At 39.7% G+C, this 21806-nt stretch overlaps 3 protein-coding genes and 1 long non-coding RNA gene across 10 annotated transcripts in view; 2 read left to right on the forward strand and 2 right to left on the reverse strand.

Annotated features, from left to right (window-relative positions):
• Positions 1-6: 6 nt before the first annotated feature.
• phf3 (PHD finger protein 3) lies at positions 7-10132 on the reverse strand. Of its 3 annotated transcripts, none has more exons than XM_027277574.1 (16): positions 9960-10132; positions 8794-9049; positions 8148-8258; positions 6730-8050; positions 6159-6435; positions 5728-5779; positions 4841-4961; positions 4558-4714; positions 4324-4440; positions 3948-4070; positions 3712-3856; positions 3402-3588; positions 3167-3314; positions 2979-3068; positions 2551-2746; positions 7-2449 (listed from the first exon to the last, which is right to left on the reverse strand). In XM_027277574.1, the coding sequence occupies exons 2-16, from the start codon at positions 9026-9028 to the stop codon at positions 687-689; spliced, it is 5043 nt and encodes a 1680-aa protein (XP_027133375.1). In that variant the 5' UTR covers positions 9029-9049; positions 9960-10132; the 3' UTR covers positions 7-686. The 3 variants fall into 3 exon arrangements, with proteins under 3 accessions (XP_027133375.1, XP_027133376.1, XP_027133373.1); XM_027277575.1 differs by having other exon boundaries at positions 6168-6435; positions 8794-9047; positions 9956-10132; XM_027277572.1 differs by having other exon boundaries at positions 8794-9047; positions 9956-10132.
• Positions 10133-11666: 1534 nt separating this feature from the next.
• si:dkey-103j14.5 (isoaspartyl peptidase/L-asparaginase) lies at positions 11667-15892 on the reverse strand. 2 transcript variants are annotated; one of them, XM_027275075.1, is made up of 8 exons: positions 15709-15892; positions 14857-15053; positions 13988-14130; positions 13741-13904; positions 13194-13312; positions 12893-13003; positions 12292-12540; positions 11667-12239 (listed from the first exon to the last, which is right to left on the reverse strand). In XM_027275075.1, the coding sequence occupies exons 1-7, from the start codon at positions 15849-15851 to the stop codon at positions 12332-12334; spliced, it is 1086 nt and encodes a 361-aa protein (XP_027130876.1). In that variant the 5' UTR covers positions 15852-15892; the 3' UTR covers positions 11667-12239; positions 12292-12331. The 2 variants fall into 2 exon arrangements, with proteins under 2 accessions (XP_027130876.1, XP_010754789.3); XM_010756487.3 differs by having other exon boundaries at positions 11667-12540.
• LOC113744606 (uncharacterized) lies at positions 15003-15687 on the forward strand. Its single transcript, XR_003461674.1, has 2 exons — positions 15003-15091; positions 15561-15687. It is a non-coding gene; the product is annotated as an uncharacterized LOC113744606 (long non-coding RNA).
• A 3757-nt stretch (positions 15893-19649) lies between the features above and the next one.
• khdrbs2 (KH domain containing, RNA binding, signal transduction associated 2) overlaps positions 19650-21806 on the forward strand; it is a 67503-nt gene continuing 65346 nt past the window's right edge. For all 4 annotated transcript variants that reach the window (XR_003461613.1, XR_003461620.1, XR_003461621.1 and 1 more), the window contains exon 1: positions 19650-20157. Coding sequence is in view for 1 of the 4 variants with exons in the window: in XM_027274491.1 (XP_027130292.1) it covers positions 20067-20157 (91 nt within the window). In the remaining 3 variants the exon portion in view is untranslated. The remainder of the gene's footprint in view (positions 20158-21806) is intronic.

The raw sequence follows: 21806 nt of genomic DNA on the forward strand, positions 1-21806 counted from the left end.
TCAGTATTCAGGTTTGACCTTTAATACATTTAGAAAGAATGAGATTTTCTTTTATAATCAATAATAAAAAAAGATTAGCTTTATTACGAACTGTACATAAACACACAGTGCAAAGGCACACTTAATCTCTAATTATATTACAAGCCAAAATGTACATACTTTTCCAATAGAAAGTAAGTGTATAAAATATTTAAGCAATTTAAAAGAAATTAGGTTGGGGAAAAAAAGCAAAGCTGCTGCTTAGGTTGTTGTCCTTAAATGTTTTCTGTGTTACATTCATGCCAACTAAAATCTTTTCACCTTCCATGGTCCACACTTGTTTTGTATGTTACCACAAAACTGAAAACATTCACTGATCATTTGTAGTCAGTACAGCAGCACAATGTCAATGAGATATATACAATAAAAGGTTAAAAACTGTTCCAATATTCACTTCTTGATGTGAATAGAACATATCTATAAAGTTCTTCACAATCCCACTGAAATATTTTGGCTGCACTGTCAATAACATAAAATGGAACTTCTATGAAGAAAATGGCATATAAGCTGCAGACTGCTGTATAAAACAACAAACAAACTCAGTTAATAAAGCCAACATGGTTTGAACCAGCCAAGTGACCAACCTAACAGTCTTTCTTAGAGCCTCGAACACTCGCTTGCAGGGCTTTTAAAAAAACAAAATATAATTATGAGTAACTGTCTTTTGAACTTCTCCGTCCATTCTCATAATCAGAGTCCCGTCTGTGTCTGTGTCTGTCCTTATGACGGCTGCTGTAGTCGTCACTGTACTGCCTCTCTTTCCTCTTCTCACCGTAGCGGTCCTCAGAGTGTCCGTGGTACCTACTCCTCTCCCTGTACTTGTCATCATAGCTGCGGTCGTGCTTTTTCTCCCGCTCTCTGTCATGGTGTCTGCTCTTTTTTCCGTGATGGGAGTCCCTGTGGTGGCTGTGCCTCCCTTGGTGGTCTCTGTCCTCAGTGTTCCGTGACCTCTCCCACGGGTCGCTGTATCGCTCCTCTACACGCTTGGTGTCTTTGACCAGGGACGGAGGTCGGCCGGGTGTTTCGGAGTAGCTCTCAGCGAACTGTGACTGAAGTCCAGGGAGAGTGTGCGAAGTGCTGTCCTGAACCCACGTTGTGCTGTGGTTCTGATCCTGGGTGTGCAGGCCAGTTGAGTAGTCATAGCTGCCAGGTACCTGAGGCTGTTGCTGCTGCGATGGAATTGGTGCAGCAATGTTGTATACTGGGAGAACTGGTGCCATTACAGAGTCAGGTTGGAGTTCAGAGGCTTCTGTGTGACACGCTGCTTGAGGTGCTTGGACAGGAGGAGGATACACTGTCTGAGCTACTGTAGCACCAGCCTGGGACAGGCCAGGATCTTCCTTTTCACCAGGGAATGACTGAGTAGTTGTTTGGGTTTCCTCCTTGGCCTCCTTGTTCTTGGCCTGAGAAACCTGTAAAAATCCTTGGTGAAATAGTGTAACTGGATCATTTCTAGTGCTGCTCAACACAGGAACAGGTTTAGGACTCAAAGGAGCTGGGTGGCTGGCTTTATCCTTTTGTAGCACCGTTGTTTTGTCTTCATTCACACTGGAGTAGGCTGAAGATTTTTTCAATATTCCACTTAAAGGAGGTTTTGAGCTATTTGTTTGAGCTGCAGTAGCCTGGGACTTTGACTGTGACAAAGGAATCCCTCCAGATTCAGTCTCTGACAAGAGGCCAGCATTGCCTTTGTTTGCAGAGGCAGCGCTGCTAGTTTCAGTCCCACTTGGAGCTGCTGACAAGCTTGCCAGGAACGCTTCAGTCGATACATCTGGAGGCTTATCTTTGAGAGAGACTGGTGCACCATGGGTCACCACCACAACATCCTTTGATGATGGATTATTAGCAGCAGATGTATTGGTTGGGCTGGATAGCCCCGGTTCAGCTTTAACAGGTTTAGCCTCTTTCTTTTTGATGACAAAGCGCTCTCGTGGTGCAGCAGCTGTTGGACTTTTTGTGTTTCCAGTTGATGTCTCTGTTTGTGGAGCTGGTTGGGTCTTCTGGGTGTCATCTGCTGCTGTTGCAGGTTTAGCTCCAACATCTGGCAGAGGTGGCAATTCCCCACCCCATCCTACTAACACACCTGGAAGAAAACGCAGTGGTTTCTGGGGTTCCTGATTGTTGGTCTCCTCTGATGCAGATGGTTCTTCAAAAGCCTCTGTAATTTGCTCAACATCTTCAGTAGTGTTAAGTGGCTTCTCCTTCTCTTTAATATGTGCTGGAGGCAAGGAAGGGAGGAAAAACTTCTCATCCTCCTCTGTTACTCTGGTTTCTTTTGTGGAAACAATGATGGGCTTGATCTCCGGAATAATTCTTGCAGTTTCGTTCATGTCCACTGGGAGAAAATCCCTTTTGGGTCTCTGTCGGATTATAAGTCCGAGGAGAAGGTTGGCACGGTTGTTTTCTAAACCTGTCAAATTAAAAGATTTGTTTAAAAGATCAGAAATGTTTGTGTAATTTACTGAGAGAAAACAATTATCCTAGAGAAAATAGGATTAGTGTTCAGGTTACCTGGCCCATCAAAGGGGACAAGCTGATGTGGAACTTTTTCAGTGGCACCCAAAGGAATGAGATACATGTCCTTCACTTGTTTCAAGTTATTGGACACCACCCCAAAACGCTTACGACTGCTGAAGTAGGCATAGAGAAGAGTATAGGAGATTTCATCTTCCTCCGTCTCGGGGGAGAAGCGAATCAGGCACACCTCCTTTAATTAAAGAAAAAGCATGTGTCAGTAAAATCTACGATAAGTGTACAAGAGGTTTGACCAGAACTCTTAAACGGAGCAGCTCTAAAATGCATCACATGACATTACAAATCTGTTAATTGTCTAGAGCACTAGCGACTCTTCATCACAATAAACCATATGTGGGTGATTGTATTTAATGACTGAGCTGGCTGAATTATCCTTTTAAGTAGGAAAGTAGCCAAAAACTCACTTTTGTTCCAGTTGCCCGAATCTTCTCCAAGTAGTCCCACACTATCTGTGGACTTATCCGTCCGCCAACTTGAACGCTGTCTGGAAGGTCCTATTGGAAAGACAATGATCAAACCTTACTGACGGTTCTTATTTATTTGCTGCAGCAGATATTCAAACTCTAAATGTGTTCAGCTGTGTCCACTTTACCTCAGTCAAATTGTCCAAAACGCCCGAGACAGGGAAAGCTTTTGTCATAAACTTTGCGACAGCGTGCATGTGAATGAGTCCACCCCACAGTGACTTCAGGTTGGAAAGGAAAGCGGTCTCATCATCTCTTCCAGCTGTATGATCCAACCTAGGACGAACACAAGAGCAATGAAACAAACCTGCACAAAAAAAAAGTTGCAACAAAGTGCACAGAGTGTCAGAGAGAACTGCTTACCGTCCTTCATAGCCTGACTTGGCGTTTCGGAAGCTCTCCTCTAAAACAGTGAGGTGCAGGTCGTCTTCCATCGCAGGCGGCGTTGTGCTCTTTGTCTCCTCTGCTTTGGTGGACTGCCTTCTGACCACTGTGGTGGCAACTTTGACCACTTTGGTTGGTGCCTCCTCCACAGGGGGCGCCATACGGCCTTATTGAAAAATAAATAAGTTAATACATCAAGTTGGCAATTGAGGATAGGAACACATTAAAGCAGAAAATGTAGCAAAAAAGGCAGAGCTTAATAACCAAGATGATTTGTCATTTGATTTACCTGTGCAGATTTTGCAGTTTAAGTCAAATAAGTGAGACTTGTGTTGGTTAGTAGTGTCTTTCTCTGTCTTTGTGCTCTCTTCTGTCTTCTTAGGAGTTTTTGGAGGTTCTGCTGAGACTTCTGTCACTTTGGGAGGAGGCTCAAGCTGGCAAGAGTGGAAAAAATTAATTTAAAACAGACACTCTTTTACTTGTAAATATACAGTTAAACAAAGTAATATTTTACGTGTCCCTTACCTCTACAGGCTCCGGTGCCTTCACTGGTTCTTGGCTCTCAATTTCAATTTCGCCTTTGTGTGTGATCTTAGTGATCGGTCGTCTCTCTGCTTCTCTTTGCTCCTTTTCAATCATCTCAATAGTCTGTGAAATGAGACATGAATTACTTTTTCAGTGGACTACAGGAGGTTTTGCATTCCAAAATAAAAAACACTCTTTTAAAAAAACATTATTAAAGCGGTCAATACTAATACTACTTGCTCAGCTTAACTTTTATATCAGAATTATTGTGAGCTGGGTTTACAGCTTTTTTCAGTCTTCTCAGGGTACATTTATGTGGTAAAATTACAAAAAACATAAACAGCAGAGCATTGAACAGAACTTGAACATTACTTACATGTCGGTTCTCCCTTTGTCGCCAAGCAGCTAATTCTTTCGAGGCCAGCTCCTCGGGGCTCATTCGAATTAGGTTACTAGGAGAAATTTCCCCTTTGAGAACCCTCTTAAAGAGGACCTAAAAAAACAAACATTTAAAATAAAGCAAATGTAATTACAATTACATTAAAACTCAAATGCAACACAAAGGAACTGCATTTCAGCTTTTCCTGCCCTGCTTTGGACTTGTACTTACATTATTTTTAGTATCTTTGAGATTGAACATTAAGCTCCTGTATTTGTTCTTATATTTGTTGTCCGTGTCTTTATACAAGTGGAAAAGCTCTCTCTCCGTCTTCTTGGCAACTTCAGAGGCCCTCTCCACTGAGATGTTCAAGTCAGACTCCTTCAACCTAAAATGCAAGAAGAATGTTTAATGAACTTGGATAATTAAAAGGTTTCCAGTTGAAAAGAACTCTGAATGCAATTTCAGTATTTACACAATTCTTTTGATTACTTTTACCTTGTGGAGTACTTACCTCTGAATGAGGATTTCTTTCAGAGAGTCACGCACACTTCGCCTGATTGCCTCCACAGACACAGGTTTCTTTGACACTGAAGACTGAGTCTTACTTTTTGTCTCTTGTTTCAAGTGAACACCTGTGAGGACAGAATGACAATGTGTACTGAGCGCGTGAGGGAAGTCTGCGATACAAAAACGGGACAAACACAGATGGTTGGCATGAAAAACGTTTGTAACTGAAGTTGTTATGTAGTTGTGTATGAACTTAAGCACGCCTGTCTGACCACAACAGTACACAAACAGCAAGATGACACTGAAATAGAGCATTTTGCTTGCAAACAGAAGTAGCACAACAAAAGATATTTTAATAGACCTTTACCATACAGATACACTCCTTTTGTAATACAGCTCAACAGTATTCTGTTATATCATCTATCTACCATGTCATTGATACTTGTTAAAATATCATCAGTGAGCTGGGGGACAAGTCTGAGTTTTGGAGAGGTTGTGACAAAAAACAGTTCATCATTTTAAATATACACACCCCTGTCATGTGTATTTTTATCACCACATTGCAATCAAATATCATACCAGTATGTGGGCAGTTGTATCATTCTAACACCGTTCAGAAATGTATGGTTGTATAGATACATAACATTATAAAAGAGCATCTGAAGTAAAGTCTTATCTAAACTGACAGCATGAAGGTCTAATGATTTTTTTCAATGTTGTCACCCTATGTCTAAAAAAAGTTATAAATGTGTAGAATTAGGATTGTCTTCATTCAGTCTGGTTCTCATAGTGATAAAATAAAACCAAGGACACAATAAACCCAACCTTGAACTGTTTGGCATAAAGAACAACTTTTTTTTACATTCACAGCCTCTAAAAATAGAAATATACCTGTTTTATGAGCTGCTTCTCTTACATCTGAGGACTGCCTTCGATCAGGGTCCTATTTCAGGTGAGAAGTGCAAAAAGCACGTTTGACCATGTTATTAACATTAAGAAACAAAAATCAAAACAAGTTAAAACCACATCAAATATTATAACCCTCCTCCCCAAAGGTTAAAAAAAAAATACAGGGTGAGTTTTATGTGCAGGGAAAGGTTAACCACACGCCACCATGGTAACCACACACCCGTGTGCAAGCCTTCTGTAAAGGCAAAGTAAAAGCAAAAAAGACAACAAACCCTTGTGTGGTGGTTACACAGGCTATGATTAATATCAGAGGATGTATTAGCTGGGGGAACAAATAAAATATCCTTTTGTACACGAGAGATTTAAATGTGTCTAACAGCTTTATTATAAGAGCTCATGGTGACGCTGCTTACCTTTCTTACTGGTCTGGCCCCCCCTGATGTAAGTGTCTGGGAGGGTCCGGGTCGAGGTTTGGGAGGCAGCTTATGATCCGGTACCTCAGTCTTAGTCTGAACTTCTGGTTTGGCTGCGCTCGGGGGCTCAGGCTCCACCTTTTTGCTTTCCTCCTCGCAGCACTTCAAGCACACGTACATCTGGTCCTCCTCCTCCATCTCACGTACTTTTGACAGGTCCAGACCGACGCAGTCGCCATGGAACCAGTCTTCACAGCGGCCGCAGCCCACCATAAACCTAAACAAGGTTATTAAGAGCATAAGCACCAAGCGACACAGAGCAAATATGGAACACCAATATTCAAATTCCTCTTCTGCTCAAAATGAGGCAAATATTGTGGTTCAAGTTAAACTCCTAACATCCAAACACTGCATGCTGTGCTGAGTAAATGTAAAACTAGTAACAACTCAGCGTTGAGTTCTGTAACAAACAAAGAAAAAAAAACATTTGTCATGTTAAATCTACTACACCCTAATTAAGTCTGAGTAACAAAACAACAATCTGCCTTGATTCAACTTGTACAGCACTTACAGGTTATTGTGGTGTTTTTTGCACAGACCACAACAGTTGTTTCCATCCCATACGCTCTCGCTGTTGGCAGGTTGCTCCTCAGACGTTTCCTTCTTTACAACAGGAGCGTTATCTGGAATAAACAGCTGCGGTTCGTCCATAGAGATGCTCCTTGAGTTTCTACTTTTCTGTCTTTGAAGGATCTTTTCTGGCTTTTTCAGTTTGGCCTTTTCCTGCCCTCCTTCATCTGGCGTTTTTAAAGAATGGCCCGGACGACCATGCGGCAGATTAGCAGGCTCCACTTTGGAGCTATTGTGCGGATGAGTACCAGTATGTTTAGTTGGCCCCGGCTGATCGAGACGGTTGCCAGACGGTGGGATCTTCTTCACTGCAGGGGTACTTGGAGATTTTGGCTTAGCTTTGCTATCTCCTGTACCCTGTATCTTTTGCATTTTAGTAGCATGCTCACTTTGGGTGCTTTCTGCAAGCCTTTTCAAAGGTGCAATGTCTTTCTTTTCCTTTAGAGATTTCACTTTGTGTGGGTCTTCTCTTTGGATGATTGTGGATGGCATGTTTTGGGATACTTTTTGTCCCTTAATCGTGTTGTTTGGTTTACCTGAAACCAAGTCCTTATTCTTGTCAGAAGTCAGTACCGGTTTAGACTTGAGCAGTGTTTTGGCCACAATTTGTTGCTTTTCCTTACCATCAGTCTTATTACTAACAACAGTTCCGTTATTTTCGTTACTTTGTGGCAGTTTGACGTCATCTTTTCCTTTACTGACTGGGTCCTGCTTTCCAGAAACACTCTGATTGTCAAGTTTTGTCTCTTTCATGCAGCCACTCTCCATTAACGTCCCGTTGGAGGTCTGCACATCATTAGGATTTACATATGGGCCAAGTGCTGAATCATCAGCAGAGCTCTTCTCAGTTACATCCATCTCTGTCACGCTGTCAGGCATGAGATTCTGTACACTGACAGTATCATCTGGCAACACAGCAAACCCAACGTCTCTACCATACGATAAAGCATCATCAATGGCTGCAGACTGGCCGATTTCAACACTTTGTCCATAAGAGGGTCCTGGAAGAAGCTCAATCTTGAATCCTCCAATTGTTACCGTCAATCGTCTCAATATAACCGTAGGATTCAGCCATAATCCACCATCGAGATCATTAACATTAATACGCCCTCCCAGAGTTAATTCTTTCTTCAGCTGGGGGCCTTTAACTCCTTTCTCAATAAGAAATGTCTTCTGTAGCCTGTGTGCTGGTTTCCTTCCTGGTCGCCCTCGGGCCATGGGGCTTCTAGATGCGTTAGCAGGTTGTGGACCACTGCTGTCTTCTGTTTCAACGAGAAGAAACAAAAAAAATGTGTCACATCATCTCTAATTCCAAAGGCGTTGTGGTGGGAACAGGAAGCTAAATGAACACAGACTTACCGGATTCTAAATTACGTTTCTTTTGCCTGCCGACAGGTCGCTTGACTTGTGTGGTTTCCGCAACAGTCAGTTCATTGCTGAGGCCTGTGGATGCTGAGCCATCAGCGAGGACTGCAACAGCCAAAAGAAATACATAAACTTTATCTCCCTTTAATCTTCTAAAAAAAAATTTAAAATCTTAAACACTGAAAGTCAAAGATAAATGGCAATCAGGTGAAAATCAGCTATTTGGCTGATGCTAACACATTTACAATTAAAACAGGAAAATACTAATAACAAACATGCTGAACTACTACCGATACCACTGCCTTCATAACAAGAACCACTGAGTGTTTCTGATATCAAACACTGAAATAAAACAAGTGGTGCCAACGCTGACATTTAAAGACAGCGAGGATGTTCCCTGCATATCTAAATCTAAAGAAACCTGTGAGTGTTTTCTTTTATAAACTACATAAAAAGACAAAATAAAATGCAAAACTATAATGAATAATTCATCTTCTTAGGCTGTTAGTCTACACTTAAAACTCCCTCTACCAAGTGTTTAATTTAATTGTGAACGTCGTTTATTGTGAAGCACGTCAGTTGTAGCTTTTATTCAAAGTTCAAGACATTTTTAACCACCCCATTTTGTCTGCCGACATACCTGTTGCGTCAGCGATCGGAAAAGCAGCGTCCTCATTGTCCAGTAAATTGAACTGGGAGCTCGCACATCCAAACATGGGATCTTTGTCACTGAGCATGTTCTTCAGTGAATCTTCCAGCCTGAGTCCTGTCCCAAACTCATTACCGGCTTCACATTCCAGATTCTGACCTATTATCAGGGACTCATCCAACTGGTCACTGGGTATTAAATGGTTAAAGGTGTCCACTATATCCATGAATGCTGCTGCCGCCTTCCTGCATCAAAACAACACAAGACACAGTGTAGGTAAAGAAGGAGTAACTTGTAACCCATTTAACCAGGACCCGGTGAGGATGTGTCCAAAAGTAGTTTAACACAACTTCTAAGTAAAGTCACAGCAAGTGTTTGAGTATGTTGAACAGATGGTGTTTGCTGTCCTGCTACGTTAAATGAACGTCACTAGCATTAGTTCAGTTTTTTTTTGGGGGGGGGTTGTATTTCCGTGGGTCATTCCCGTTTATAGAAAATACAAATAAGCTTGAGGTATGTTGTGTACGTGCAATAAAACTACCCCCACGGTCAACCCTCTTAAAAGGGAGCTAATGTTAAATGAGCTGCAAGTTTCCGTTTTTTAAAATCAACTAAGTTGCAACACAACCTGCAGCAGGCCAGAGCTGAACCGTGGACTGTCCAAAAAACAAACAAACTAAACGCTACTTAAATATGTCAACAGACTTTTCTTTAGACGTGCTGGTTTAACATCGTGTAATGTGACTCAATGTTTATAGGAAACGCAGCAAACACCGAGGTGTGCGCTAGTTAGCATGCTAACGGGCTAACAACAACCTGAACGCGAGCTAACGGTAACTTATGGAGGAAGTTAGCATCGAAGTAAACACACACACACAGTTTCACAATCATAAACCGCATTTAAATCAAAAAAACACCCAAGCCACACACAAAAAAGGGCTAAAACACCATGCACACAGTGTGTAAAATATTTAGTTGAACGGCTCGATGCTAAATGTGTCGGACAGGGCTAGCTTTAGCACAGGCCTTAGCTGCCAAGTTTGTTTGTAGCTTTAGCGGACGTCAGCGGATTACACCCACATGCATCTGCTCCACCGCGTGCATTTCGGATTATAATTTTAATTTTTTTTTCAGATATATAACAGACTCTCACCTCTCTCTCTCTCTCTCTCGCTGCAACACTGGATCCAACTCGTGTAAGGTTACATACTAGCACAGCTGCCCCCCAGTAACTTCCTCTAACTCAGCCGTCATTCGTGCCGCTGCTGCCGCTGCTGCAAAGCCCCTGACAGGCAGCGCCGCTTGTCACGTGGCTTCTGTTTACAGATACCATAGCAGCTGGTAGTATAAAACACTCACCTATAGCGTGGGGTGTCACTCTGTGCTTTGTGAACACTGTCTTTAAGTGCAAACTATTGACTTTTTTAAACGCATTCAACAGTTCCACACAGAGGAAACTATGTTCATTTATTTCCATATAGTGACGGAATTATTTGACACCCTCTTGCCTGGAAAACAGATTTATTTCTTTGTTTTACATTTGAAAATCAGCTGTTTTAGTACTTCCCCAGATAGCAAATATTTTGGCTGTATTGTGGCATACATTTGGCATTTTTGGCTTTCTTTTGGCATTAACTGTGGTATGATTAGGGTTATCCATAATAGATAAGGAAGCGCCAGCAATATATGGCTGAGTTAAGGCATGTTTATGGCAAGCCAGAAGACTGGGCAAAGAGCGGTATTAGGTATAGGGATGGTATGGCATGTTTATGGCATGCCAGAAGATTGGGCGCGAGTGGGAACAGCTGATTTGGGGCTCTTCTGGGACATTTATGGCTATATTTTGGAAGTCCACAATTTGTTTTGGGTGAATTTTGGCTCCCTTTTGGTATGATTTTGGCTTTCCTAATCCACATCCACCCATAACCTTGCCAAAATGACAAGCCAGATTTGGGCCAAAGCAAAGCCAAAAGATTTTTGTTATCTGGGTCCATTGTAAAAAAGAAAATAGACTAAAAGGCAAGTCACACATCTTCTAAAATAGTTTAGTTTCTACAAGAAGTACTGTTTTTATTTTAGATTACTCTGATCTTTCGCTTCGCATATCTATATCCCCCCAACTACAGTATCAAAATTGTGTTTTTCTAATCTACAGTTTTATTATAAGACAAATGCAAAAGTACATGAAAAAAATAAGTCATACAAAGATCCAGTCTAGGAGGATACTGCTGTGCTAATAAAACATAAAACCGTCTCTCCTCTCTAGTTTTTTTAAAATGTGAAATAACACCATGCATTCAGAGCTGCCTCTATGTCTTAAATCGTAGCGGGATCACATGGTCACACTATCTAATTCATATTCTCAATCAGCTGTATACAGCAAGTGTTTCTGGTTCGGCAGCCATTGTTTCAAGAATGAAGCAAGGCCAACAATGCAGCTGGCCAAATGAAGTGGAGGCTCATGAATGAGGCTGTTGTTGTCTTAACAACCTCCTAATAGTGCATTGTATTAGAAGGGCTTGAAAACATTTGGTGGTAAGAAAAGAAAGGTGTCACGTACGTGTCCTAGATATGCTTATATTATTAACTTAATGAGCTCTTTTTATTGAATGCAAACCAATCAAATATATATTCTTAAAAAAGGAGGACAGCTGATCTTATCCACTATCTGTTATCTGCTTGCAGCAAAGATGGCTGCGCTCAAAACCAGTAGACTTTGACCCCTTTTTGCTCTGCCATCATGCAAAATGTTAAGACCTTAATTAGATCAGAGGTGCCGGAGTGTTGGAGCACAAATGAGCCACAAACAGTTCTGAGTTAAGAAACACTGCTAATATAACAACTGTGAAGAAATAGACACAAAGAAAGTTTAAGAGATTTTAATACAATAAAAGAGACATCCTGCAATCCCAACTCCAAAATCACTATGAATCATTTTATTTTGAACTATATTCAGTTGAATACAATACAAAGACAAGATACCAAGCATTGATATTGTATGTATAGATGTAAATATACACTTCTAAATACAGTAAAATTTGATGTCTGCAAGACATCACACAAAAAGTTGGTACAGGGGCTTGTTCATCACTGTGTTACATCACTCAGCAAACATATGTATTATACACAAAAAGACAATAAACTATGTCAGTTTTTTTATTTATATTTTACCACAGTGTCCCAACTTATATTTATACGTATATTTCTTTGCGTAATATTTAGCCAATAATTCAAGGGCTAAGAAAAACTAGTCAAACTTTTGCACTAGTAGTTTAAAAGACAGAGATCTTGAGAATTATATACTCTAAAATCCATGTGTTACATTTTATGTGAAGTACGTACATATCTTTGACATTAGAAAAAATAAAACATTACATTATATTAAATACAAACATTTGATCTGGATGGAAACAACATAAGCAAAGATCCACCAAGTGATCCAAACCATAGTGAATTAGCAGAAAACAGAGTTCCCTATAATATGGCTCAATACTATAACTACTAAGGATTATAAACTGTGTTGAAATAATTATTGGGACAACTGCTCTTGAAATCTTTCATTTCGGTCTAATCCATACCACAGAAGATCACAATCCACTGCTGCCCAAGCCATTCGATCTGTGGTAAATGTGGCTGCCCACTGTCCTGATGGAGAAACTATAATAGAACCTCCTGCACCCTGGACACGGTCTGCCATGTACTGCAGAGACAACTGTGAAGCATCTGCTACAGATTTACCTGCATAGGGATGAGGACATATGAAGATACATTAAAATAGTTAAATAAGAAAACACATTTAGGTAATCAATCTGAGGTCATGTCATTCTACAACAAATAGACAAATGTATCCAGATATATGTTGTTGTTGCTAGATAAATAAAAACATGTAATAGAAAACCAAAATGTTAAAATAGAAAGTGGGAACAGTCAACAGGCATTCATTCTTTGAGTCTTACAGACAAAAATACATAATTCACAAGACGTTTTAATCATATTAATTCATTTCACTCTTCAGTGTTTTAATGAGTATCCTAAATTAAGTTAACGAGACTAGACTGATTTTCAGAGTTTCAAAGTGTGACTTTGTTACCTTGCTCAACATGTGAAAGAATGAGTCTGGCCAATGTGACTTTAAGAATAGACTCTCCGTGACCGGTACAAGACACGGCACCACTCAAATTGTCTGCATATCCTCCAGAGCCTTAATTACAAGAGAGAATGTGGGAAAAAACAACTTTAAATGAACATTTTTTTAGGAAAAGCTCCTCAATGTCACACACTGGTGTCCTTAAATACCATTGGAAGCTAAATTTCAACAAAAATGAATAATACAAACAAAACTGAGAGTATATTTAAAATAAAAAAGAACGTGTAAGTAAATTAAGTCACACCAATGACCGGAGAGTCTCCTACTCTGCCAACCATTTTATTTCTGATCCCTCCAGTTGATGTTGCACATGCAACATTCCCAGCACAGTCCACAGCAACTGCTCCAACAGTATCATGGGCCCTAGGATGAGAAAAAAAAAAAAAAAAACATCCATCATGAATTAATTTATCTGCAGCAATGCCGAAGAAGTCATTTTAACAAGACAAAGTATCAGTGCTTAGAGCTCTGTATTAAATGCAAATGAACATCAGACAAAGAGAGAGACAACTTTAAAAGAATACACTTTATCTGGTCTGAAGAGGACAATGTGAAAACATCCTGAGATTTCCTCGCCTGCAGGATTAACTTTTGTGAAAACATTTTTTATATACCGTATACACGGCAAATTCTCATGCCATGACAAGCAGGCTCCAGAGCTTTATTTTATTCCAGTATAGTGTTACACCATAGGCTATTCAGGCTGAATAGATGCAGTGTAGAGATTTATGAGGAAATTTAAGTCCAGACGAGAAGGGGTCAAAATAAAGTCAAACACCACAGAAACTTACCACTGAGAGTTGAAATCTTCCATTACTCCAGTAACATAATTCTTGTGCTTGTCCCATTCTTCCCTCTCATACTCAGTCACCAGTGTATCAGTGGGGACTGTGACCGTGCCGATGCTCTCTGCAAACAGGTTTGCACCTCTGGTTGTCAGCATGACATGTGCAGTCTAAAAGTTTCCACAGAAATAGGGGTATTAAAATCACTGATTTTCTTCTTTTAAAAGAGAAACAAGAGTATTTATGGTGACACCTTTTCCATCACTGCCCGTGCCAGTGTCACAGGGTTGGCAATGTTCTTCACTGAAGACACCGCACCAATGCCAAGTGTCCTTCCATCCATGATAATGGCATCCAGCTCCACTTCTCCATCAGCATTTAGTGCTGCTCCGTGCCCTGCGATTAAATGTCACAATGAGTCACTAACTTATCACACAAAACTTAATGCAGGCGTTCCCAGATCTGTTAGTACTGGTGAAGTGTTGAGAGTCTACAGGGTGGTGACACAGCAGCATAACATAAAATTTTATTCTAGATTAGAATGAAAAGAATAAAAAACACTTTTAAGGTCCAAATATAATTTTAATATAACTTTATTGATAATACTTCTGTCTACGTGAAGCATGTTGGCACAAAACTACACGTGCACATGCAAGATAAGCACGACTGTGCTATGTTATCTTTTAGGGTGGTGAGTCTGGTGATATTGTACTGCATTACTGAATACTGTCCACCCACAGTATGCTAAGGGTCATGGTGAAGACCTCAAGTGAAAATTTTTGTGTGGATTATATTTATGGGACAAATACAATAGATCTCAGAGAGGAGCGACTACATTATAGACATCATCTGAAATGTAGATTAGATTTTCGTGCAGACTTAATCTGGGAATTTATGCCGGATTATGAAGCCCCATGGTAAATCAGACACTGGAACTCTGCTGATCAGATGGAGTCTAGAGGAATGTTGTGGCGTCACCACCAGCAGATGGAGACAGCGCACTGTGCACAAATGTAACTGAATTAATAAACAGAATCGTCAGTGATTGGCTCCTTCTATGCACATAGATGGGAGTAGTTGTAGTTTCATAGATATTCATAAGAATAATTCTGCACAGTGTACCTGCATTGAACACAGTGTTATCTTCCATTGTCCTTACAGCTGCCTCAACAGCATCCAGTGCACTTCCTCCTCTTTTCAGCACTGAATATCCTTCACAAGCTGCGACCTTTACTCCATCAACAGAGGCCTTGGCCAGCTCTTTAGGTATGGCCCATGCCCCACCATGCACCACTACGACTGCTGACGTCTTTGAGTTCCTGCAGGAAACACATAAGAGTAGTTTATGGACTCTCATGTAAGTTGGTTTATGACATTTCTGTGCATTTGAAGTTTACTCACATTTTCCCAAGAACAGTACAATCAGTACCATGAACACTTTATAAAACAAACAAAAGTAAGAGTCAAGAAGAATAAACTTTTTTTTAAAGGTTTATTAAAAAAACTGTACAAAATCTAAATATGTGGGAACCTTTAGCCTGTTTGCAGCTTTCTTTAGAGGCAGAGTTAAATTGGTTTTGGATGTTCATTTTGTGCCAAGCATGTCAGTTGTAGCTTAATTGTAAGAGCTTGAAAGCAGCCTCACACCGCAACTTCAAGATCACGTGATATGACCAAAAGCTCCAGAACAGCTCCTAAATGGACCTTGAGAGCAAACAAAATAAGAATTTTTCATGCATGCATGTATTTTAGTTACTTGTCATATTCTGCATTTTAAATGAATGGATGATTTCTTAATAATCTGATTCTGAACTCTTGTTTTGAAGTGTTGATCTGCAGGACACGTGAGACAGAGCCCCCTCCTCAAACAGACAGGTCATTCTCGACAGACAGTAGTCTGTCATTCACTTCTTCCAGCTTTTTGAATCAATCTGTATTATTAATGAAATAAAAAAACATCTGGACTTTTCTTACTTTTCCTGATCTTCATTCTTCATCCTGGAGAAGAAACTCTCCGCCATAGTCACGTGGTTTCGTGGGAATTTCAAGTGTTTTTGCTCCACTTCATACAGACCGATCCACACGAGCGCCTGCACACTAGTCAAATCCAGATTCATTCAAGATATGGCTTCCGGTGAAACCTTTCAAAATAAAACCAGACAAACACACATACACACAGTAAAGGTTTCATTTATAAGCTTATCATATTATCATAATATTTACATATAAAATGTAATTAATTAGAAGTTTAAAGTAACATAAAATGGAAATACTCAAGTAAAGTACAAGTGCCGTAAAATCAAAGGTCAAACATTAACCAGACTACACGCAAACATGTAGTACCATACAATTATAACCCTTTATGAACAATACACATGATCTATAGTGTGTCCATAGTGGATTAAGATTTGAACATGTGTACTACGTGAATTTCACAGGTTACATATAGGATACATTTTATTCGTATAATACATGCACCGTATGTGTCCCATTTTATCCTTGTAGTAGCCCTTATGTGTGTGTTGTATAATGTATTTCTTATATATTGTTTTATTTTGAAAACACTTTTGTGATTCTTGTGCTCGGCTTGACGAAGGCGGAGCCAGCAGGGTGCAAAAAGAGGACAGGAGTTTGTGAATTGGCAAAAGCAAACACAACGTGCATGGAGACGGGTCACCATCATATTACATCATACAACGTATCATATAAGTTATATGCTAATAATAATGATAAATCACTAAACTTTAAGGGGGTCAGAATGATTGTTGGTTTTGTGTCTCAAAGTACAAGATAATCTGTGTCGGGCAAGAATCCTGACTTGAGTAATAAATCAAATTCTAACAGAGTAAACTTGATAATTAATCTTCATGAGCATGATACAGACAGTTGACTTTGGTGAGATATAAAGTCACAAAGCTGGGCAGAAACAAAAACAAGCAGCCCTCTCACTTCTCTGCTTAGTATGAAATGTGACACAAAATGGTAATGAAGTGCATTCATGTAAACACATCACTTACACTCACTAAATGCAAAGAGTATTGATAATGAACAACTAACACTGTTTAAAAAAAAAAGCTCAGCAAAAATCTTCAAATATTTAATAAAAGATATACGAGATAACACACCTTTATAAGCTTTTAAAGGTGCTCAGAGTTGTGGTCAATCTGAGACCCCTGGTAATTAGAATAATGATAATACTACTAATAATAGAAAGGTATTTAGTTAATCTGCAATGCTGTAGTAGTCACTATGTTATTCAACATTCAAAAAAGAAAGCATGCAAAGCAAACCCATGAAATACTTTATGGAAGTCGCAGTGAAAGATGCACTGATGCACTTTGACCACTAGAGGGCTGTAAGAATGCATCAAATCCCAGATGAAACACTTGGAACTGAACCAGAGAGTTTTAAAGTTTAAATAGAGTCATTCACAACAATCTTTTATCCAAAGTGACATGTACTGACCTGATACATCAAACTGGCTGATCCATCCATGATTTTTCTACTCTTTCCTCTAACGTCATGGTGACAGAAACACACACAATGTGCACGTTTGCCACTGTGTGTGTTTATGTCTTTTAGTCTACCTGCTTTAGTCTGAACCTACAACCATACTATAGGATTACAGGTTTAAACCACATTAACAGTCATAGTCATCAGGACACCATTTGTAGCCACTGTAACAGGATTACCGACATCACTGTCATGAATCAATTCATTCAGTGAAATCAAATCAGTGAAGGTTGAACAAGCATGAAATACAAAGACAGTACTGTTCGACATGGGCCTATAGTCGCTTGTTTTGGAATATGAGGCAGAAAAAATTAAGTTGTGTCTAATTTCAGAAAGAGATTAATCATTTTAAAAAAAAGGAAAAAAGAAGTAGTGAGGACATGCAAGTGTGGAGTTATGATCAATATTGCCTCCTTTTAGGTCTGCTTGGCATTTTAGAAATGAGCAGCATTTGATAAGAGCTATAATGTCAACTAAGATAATTAGTTATTGCTTCCTTATTATTTATTAGGATGTACATGAGAAAAAAAATATATTTTAGGTGAATATAATAGTGTGTGAATTAAATCTTCATGAGTATTCTTTAGATAATGAAGCATTAGTCCAGAGTAGCTGCAAAGTTCTATGCACATCCACAACAAACTTTGAAATGATCATTTTTTGTAATTTGTATTCATATATGTTCAGTCTGTAATGTGTACTAGAACACCTCTGAAAGTGAAAAAACAATGTTACATTTTTCAGACAAACAAAGTCGTGTTTTATTACCACACAATGACAAGATTTAGTTCAATTATTCTATCAAATTGGTGCACAGAAGCATAAATAACATTAACATGAACTCTCATTCGACAAACACCAGTCTCTGCAGTCTTTATGATTGTGTTCAGGGCAGTCAGAATCAGCTCTAAAGGTCAAGTAGAGCCAGAATCAGTCACCCACCAGCCTCTTCTGCTCAAAACTCATTTGTGAGTAAGTAAAGCAGCCTGCATGCTGCACTGCAGACGACGTTAGGATTCAAGTCCTGTCAAAGCAAGAGGACAAGAGAGGCATTTCATATGGGAAACAAACACTCTTGCTTACATAACTTCATGGGGTACTAATGAATCATTCACTTGACATTAAAATGTCATCATGTAGTGTTGTGTATTTCACTTTACAAGCAGCTGACTTGACCTTCTTGAGTCTCAATAGGACAGGAAGTCAAATCTAACATTATTATGACTCCTACTCTGGAATTGCATTAGCTAACTTAACAATAAAGTAGGCTGCTGTCATTGTTCTGGAATAGTCTTTATTGTCTTTGTATCACCTTTATTGATGTTTAAACTAAATTATACTACAATGGGATTACATTTTTATTAAGTTATTATTAGGATTAATGAAACAAATGAGGGGTAATCTAAAATATATTAGCCAAAGTAAAATACACAACAGAGAGGAAGCACAGGAGTTGCTGCCTTCCCTTCTCATATGTGTACAATTCAGTTTAGAGCTTTTCAATAAGATACCAAAAAGCGATTCACTCCATAATAATACAGACATATGTCTGTTATTTTAACAGATATGTCGCCCATGTCTTGTAACCTGTGAAGGTGCAAAATGTTCTCAACAAACAAGAGTGTTAAGGTTGAACCATTAGGAGACAGGATGGAGTATCAAAAAAACTAATAGGCAGCACAGTTAAAGAAAGAATGAACTTTAATTCAGACTACATGTAATGAAAGTAAAAACTTCTCTATACTTATTCAACGTCCTGTGAGACCTTCATCATGCATACAGCGCTCAGCACCATGGACAGCGACACAGACTCCATTATTGTTTTGTCCCTCAGGACCTGCTCAAGACACAGTGTGCCATAGGTACATGTAAGCTCCTCTAGTGACCTCTGGAAACACTAATAGAAACTCACAGACCACCGTACATTTCGGTTTGCCTCGGCTCAATCGAGAAACTAATTGGATAAGAAATGTTTTACTCTGAGATAAGCCACTATCTCTAACTAGTATAACATTACTGATTTAGTTGTAATTAAACTTTATCATATCAAAGTCAAGCTCCACTGAAAAGCCTTTCAAAAATCCCCTGACTATAAATAAAGTGTGACCTTTTTAGTATGCTCTTAAAGTGACTTACAGTGTACTGGATAAGGCGTTTACATTAACTATAGGTAGAATTTGTGCACTGTATTCTGAAACGTCTTACTTGTTTTCAGTGACTGAGATGAATACAACTTTTACTAAACAAAATGAATCTACCATTTTTTTTATTTTTTATTTTTTATTGAGGTCATTGCAGCCCCGACGAAGTGCAACCTCAACTTTTTTTTTTATTTTTTATTTTTTTTTTAATCCATTCCCTCCAAGCGTATCGGCCAATTGGTATGCGCTCAGCGGGGACTGTCTTTGTTTTCCAGCAGCGCCAGTCCCCGAATATGGCCAATAATGTAGCTGAGGGGCGGGGAGCAGCTCGGTCTGCAGACCCTGTGAGTCTCAGAGTCTGGCGGAGTGCCGAGGAGAGGCAGCAGGCAGCGGTGGCAGGGATGGGCTCACACCTCTGAATCACAAGTCAACCTCCAATCAAGCATCTCGGAGACCTGGGACGAATAGTTGTTTTGTTTTGGGGGATTTTTCTTTTTCTTTTTTTTTTCCTTGGCGTTTTTTCCCCTGTTGTGCTTATAAAGACTGGTAGACTAAAGCTACCATAAAAACAAAATTAAAAAAAAAAAGGGGAGCGAGAAGGTTTACGGTTGCATTCCGACGCTCAGCACTCCTGTCGTCTCACCTGCACGGCCGGTGGAGAGGTCCGCTGTGGTAATAATGCATCCAGACAAGCACTTACCTGAACTGGTGGCCGAGAAAAACAGCTTGGACCCGTCCTTTGTGCATGCAGTGCGTCTGCTCGCAGAAGGTAAGATAAGTCTAATCTGCTCCGATGTTTTGTGCACTTGTTTCATCAGTGGTATTCACTATGTTCCCTACAACAGTGATTTAATGTCAGCTTATTTGAACACACTGCCCTTCACTCCTAATGCTTGCTTGATTCACTGTCTTGTGTGTTTGTGATGGAGGAAGCTGCCCATTGGCTCCAGTGCAGAACTTTTCTGAGGTTTTCCACCACTGAGTGGGCACAGGAAGTAAAGTGCTTGTAAAGTAAGGGAGTCATCACCTCTTATTCTAACACACTGCCCTCCAAGGTCAAGTAACTGGCACTCAGCATCTGGAAAATGAGCTGAAAATGTACACAGAGCAGTCCTCCAGTAGGAAATAGGTGAAAGGACTAATTGTATGATTGATTGGATTTAAACAGTTATGCACTGCCAGCTGCTGTCTCTTCAGCATAGAGTGACATCAGGATGTTTTTTGCAGACAATGTAATTTCATATCAAATTAAATCAAATTATCAAACAAGCTGCATGTTGTGAGAAAAGGGACTTGCTTTTCTGCAAACTTGACATAAATCTTGAGTTTTCTTGATTAGTACACTGGCCAAATATTGTCAGGCTGAAATGTAAGCACTACAGGAGTCATAGATTTTAAGGAGTTTTAATGCCACTGAGACAGATGCTGTATTCTGACTTAATGTTACACTATGTCCAGGGCAGGATAATCCAGCCCAGCCTGCTGTATATAAAGTACTTTTTAATACTGCAGGTAGCCTTGGTCTTATTCACATGCTGAGAATGTGTCACTTTTGATAGGAAACTTATCACGGCAGAGCAAACACAAGAACTCAGCTCAGCTTATCCGGTCTATGGATGTAACTTTTACATTTCTCGGGTGCAAATCCAGAGACTATGTGCCCCGGTGCATAAGAGATCACTGGGGCACAAGTAGGTGAAAGTGTAATCCTGAAAATATCACTAATGACAGTGAATAGATGAATGGATATGCTTTTATTCCCATAGACCCAGAAGTGCTCAGCCCACATACGTTTACAGGATACATTATATACAAAGGCATCAGAAAACAAATGGGAAAGCGAGAAAAACACCATGTACTGTAACTTTTTTTTTTTGTTCAATTTTGTTTTTTACATTAAATGAGGCGAACTGTATGTTAGATGAAAATGCTGGGATTGGACAGGGTGTCTGCCCCTTGAGCTTTCCTGCTGAAATGTGTTGATGAGACACCTGACAGTCCTGCTCATGTCGCTAACTGTGATGCAGATGGGATCATCTGTCACCCAGTACACTTTGCCAAAATTACTCAAGGCTGACTCACATAGCCAGGATGCAAACAGAAAATCTCGTCTTTATCATATCCTCAGTCTCAGCCTCAGTGAATAGCAATTAGCAGGTTAAAATGGTGTGATGTAGTTATTCCCTTAAAGAACTTTCTGTTAATTTCAGTTTATTTCAAGCAGTGTTTGTGAATTAATGCACTTCACTTGCAGTACCCATAATACACAACACAGTGCAGCACCGCCTATACACTGCCATATAATACTGTACAAAAAAATACAATTAACTGTAATTAATAATAATAAATTGCAACAGAATATGATGCATTCCACTCAAAGAAATCCAGTTTGCAAGGTCAACACAGAGAACAGTGTGC

Source organism: Larimichthys crocea, chromosome III (assembly GCF_000972845.2).
Source record: "Larimichthys crocea isolate SSNF chromosome III, L_crocea_2.0, whole genome shotgun sequence".
In the NCBI taxonomy this organism is placed as follows: Eukaryota; Metazoa; Chordata; class Actinopteri; family Sciaenidae; genus Larimichthys; species Larimichthys crocea.

Bases quoted from the DNA above. Each gene is read 5' to 3' on its own strand.
- phf3 (XM_027277574.1), bottom strand. From the start codon at position 9,028: ATGGATATAGTGGACACCTTTAACCATTTAATACCCAGTGACCAGTTG. The intron at 8,259-8,793 runs GTATGTCGGCAG...TGGCTGTTGCAG, and splicing joins TCCGATCGCTGACGCAACAG to TCCTCGCTGATGGCTCAGCA. The intron at 4,715-4,840 runs GTAAGTACTCCA...CTTGCATTTTAG, and splicing joins AAAGAAATCCTCATTCAGAG to GTTGAAGGAGTCTGACTTGA.
- si:dkey-103j14.5 (XM_027275075.1), bottom strand. From the start codon at position 15,851: ATGAATCTGGATTTGACTAGTGTGCAGGCGCTCGTGTGGATCGGTCTG. The intron at 14,131-14,856 runs GTACACTGTGCA...ATTTAATCGCAG, and splicing joins TAACACTGTGTTCAATGCAG to GGCACGGAGCAGCACTAAAT. The intron at 12,541-12,892 runs GTAACAAAGTCA...ATCCCTATGCAG, and splicing joins TCTTTCACATGTTGAGCAAG to GTAAATCTGTAGCAGATGCT.